Genomic DNA, 1,675 nt, shown 5'->3' on the forward strand with positions numbered 1-1,675 from the left:
CAGGGGTAGATTTAAAGAGTTGAATTGAATTGAATGTTGGGTTTAATGGCACAAAGTCCACAGAAGGACATGCTGCGCCAAACAAACGGTTTTAAAATAAAATCCTACGTAGATTTATACGAGTTTTTCCCATCAAAAATCACACGGAATTTATAAAACTGAATACAACGGAACCAATGCATTCAAAAGTGAGTAAAACAAGATAAAATTTAAATGTAGTTAAATATCATAAAACAGTTGCATTCAAAGCTGAATAAAATCACATAAAATTGTAAATAGGATAAAACAGTTATATACAGTATAAGTGACCAAAAATGTTAGGATGATGGCAGTCACCTAACAAATCCTGCAGTGTTAAAATAGAAGTACCAAAAAAGGTTAGACGATGAAAGTTAAAACATGGGCAATAAATTAAAATGTGATATATTGTGAGTAAAACGTTGCAAGCATTGCAGTTAGGAGAAGGTTCATCAAACAGCAAGTGAAGGTGGGTCAATCGAGTGTGGCCAATTCGAAGACGAGTAAGTTTGACGTCTGCCCTACGATTACGTAGCACAGGCAATGGATCTAAATCAATTTTTATAGCGCGCAATTTATTATTAATTTGGAGATCCCACTGCTGCAACCATAGAGACTTTGTAAGCTGTCGTACGTGTGTTTTTATATCTTGGTATGGTATAGACAGAGAGAAAGGGTTTGTAGCAGATCGTGCGGCAACATCGGCCAAGTCATTGCCCGGAATTCCGACATGACTTGGGACCCAACAAAATAAAATATCAAACCCATTTTTATGAAAAGAATTTAACAGATGATGTATAAAATTTAAAATTGGGTGAGTCGATTCTTCGAAATGTCCCAATTGGCGCAACACGCTCAAACTATCTGAATAAATGCAATATTTTCGAGTAGGCAGTGATGAGATCAATCGCAGAGCTAAAAGAATAGCTACAGCTTCGGCAGTGAAAATTGAACAAATATCTGGGATTTTAAAATTGTACGTGGCATCAGCAATGACGACGCCACAACCGACATGTCCTGGAGATTTTGAGCCATCTGTAAATACAGGGGCGTATTGAGAAAACTGATGACGATGGGAAGTGAAAAGTTGCTGAAATATAATAGGAGACACTTGAGCCTTATTATAAGCAACAAACTGACAATCAAACTGGTATTGTGAGATGGTCCATGGTGAAATAAGCAAATGCTCAACTGATTGTGATGGCAAATCACAAATAGACAAATTTTCAATAAGTGATCGCATGCGAACGTTAAAAGGGCGAATATGAGAAGGACGAGCTTCATAAAACCGCAACAAACTTGATGGTGTAGAATCACGCTGTAGAGGATGTGTAGCAGATGACATGATGCGAAAGTAATACGTCAAGGACAGCTGCATGCGGCGTAGGTCTAAAGGTAGTTGATCACAGATAACATAGAGGCTTTTAACAGGGGACGTGCGGAAGGCGCCGCTACATATGCGCAAGGCAGTATGATGCACTGTATCCAAGCGTCTTAAGTTAGAAGCGGAAGCAGTGCCATATACCGCACATGCGTAATCAAGACGAGATAATGTTAGCGCTTGATATATTCGCAGTAGGGCGATGCGATCTGCACCCCAAGACGTGTTTGAAAGCACTCGTAATATGTTTAGAGTCTTCTCGCATCGTTTTCTAAG

General features: G+C 39.0%; 1 protein-coding gene across 1 annotated transcript; it reads right to left on the reverse strand.

Annotated features, from left to right (window-relative positions):
- Window positions 1-289: 289 nt before the first annotated feature.
- LOC122272039 (uncharacterized) lies at window positions 290-1,675 on the reverse strand (the record flags this gene model as incomplete). Its single annotated transcript, XM_043055038.1, is given in 1 exon segment — window positions 290-1,675. A coding segment is annotated over 1 exon segment (1,107 nt).

Source organism: Parasteatoda tepidariorum, chromosome 5 (assembly GCF_043381705.1).
Source record: "Parasteatoda tepidariorum isolate YZ-2023 chromosome 5, CAS_Ptep_4.0, whole genome shotgun sequence".
Lineage (NCBI taxonomy): Eukaryota > Metazoa > Arthropoda > Arachnida > Araneae > Theridiidae > Parasteatoda > Parasteatoda tepidariorum.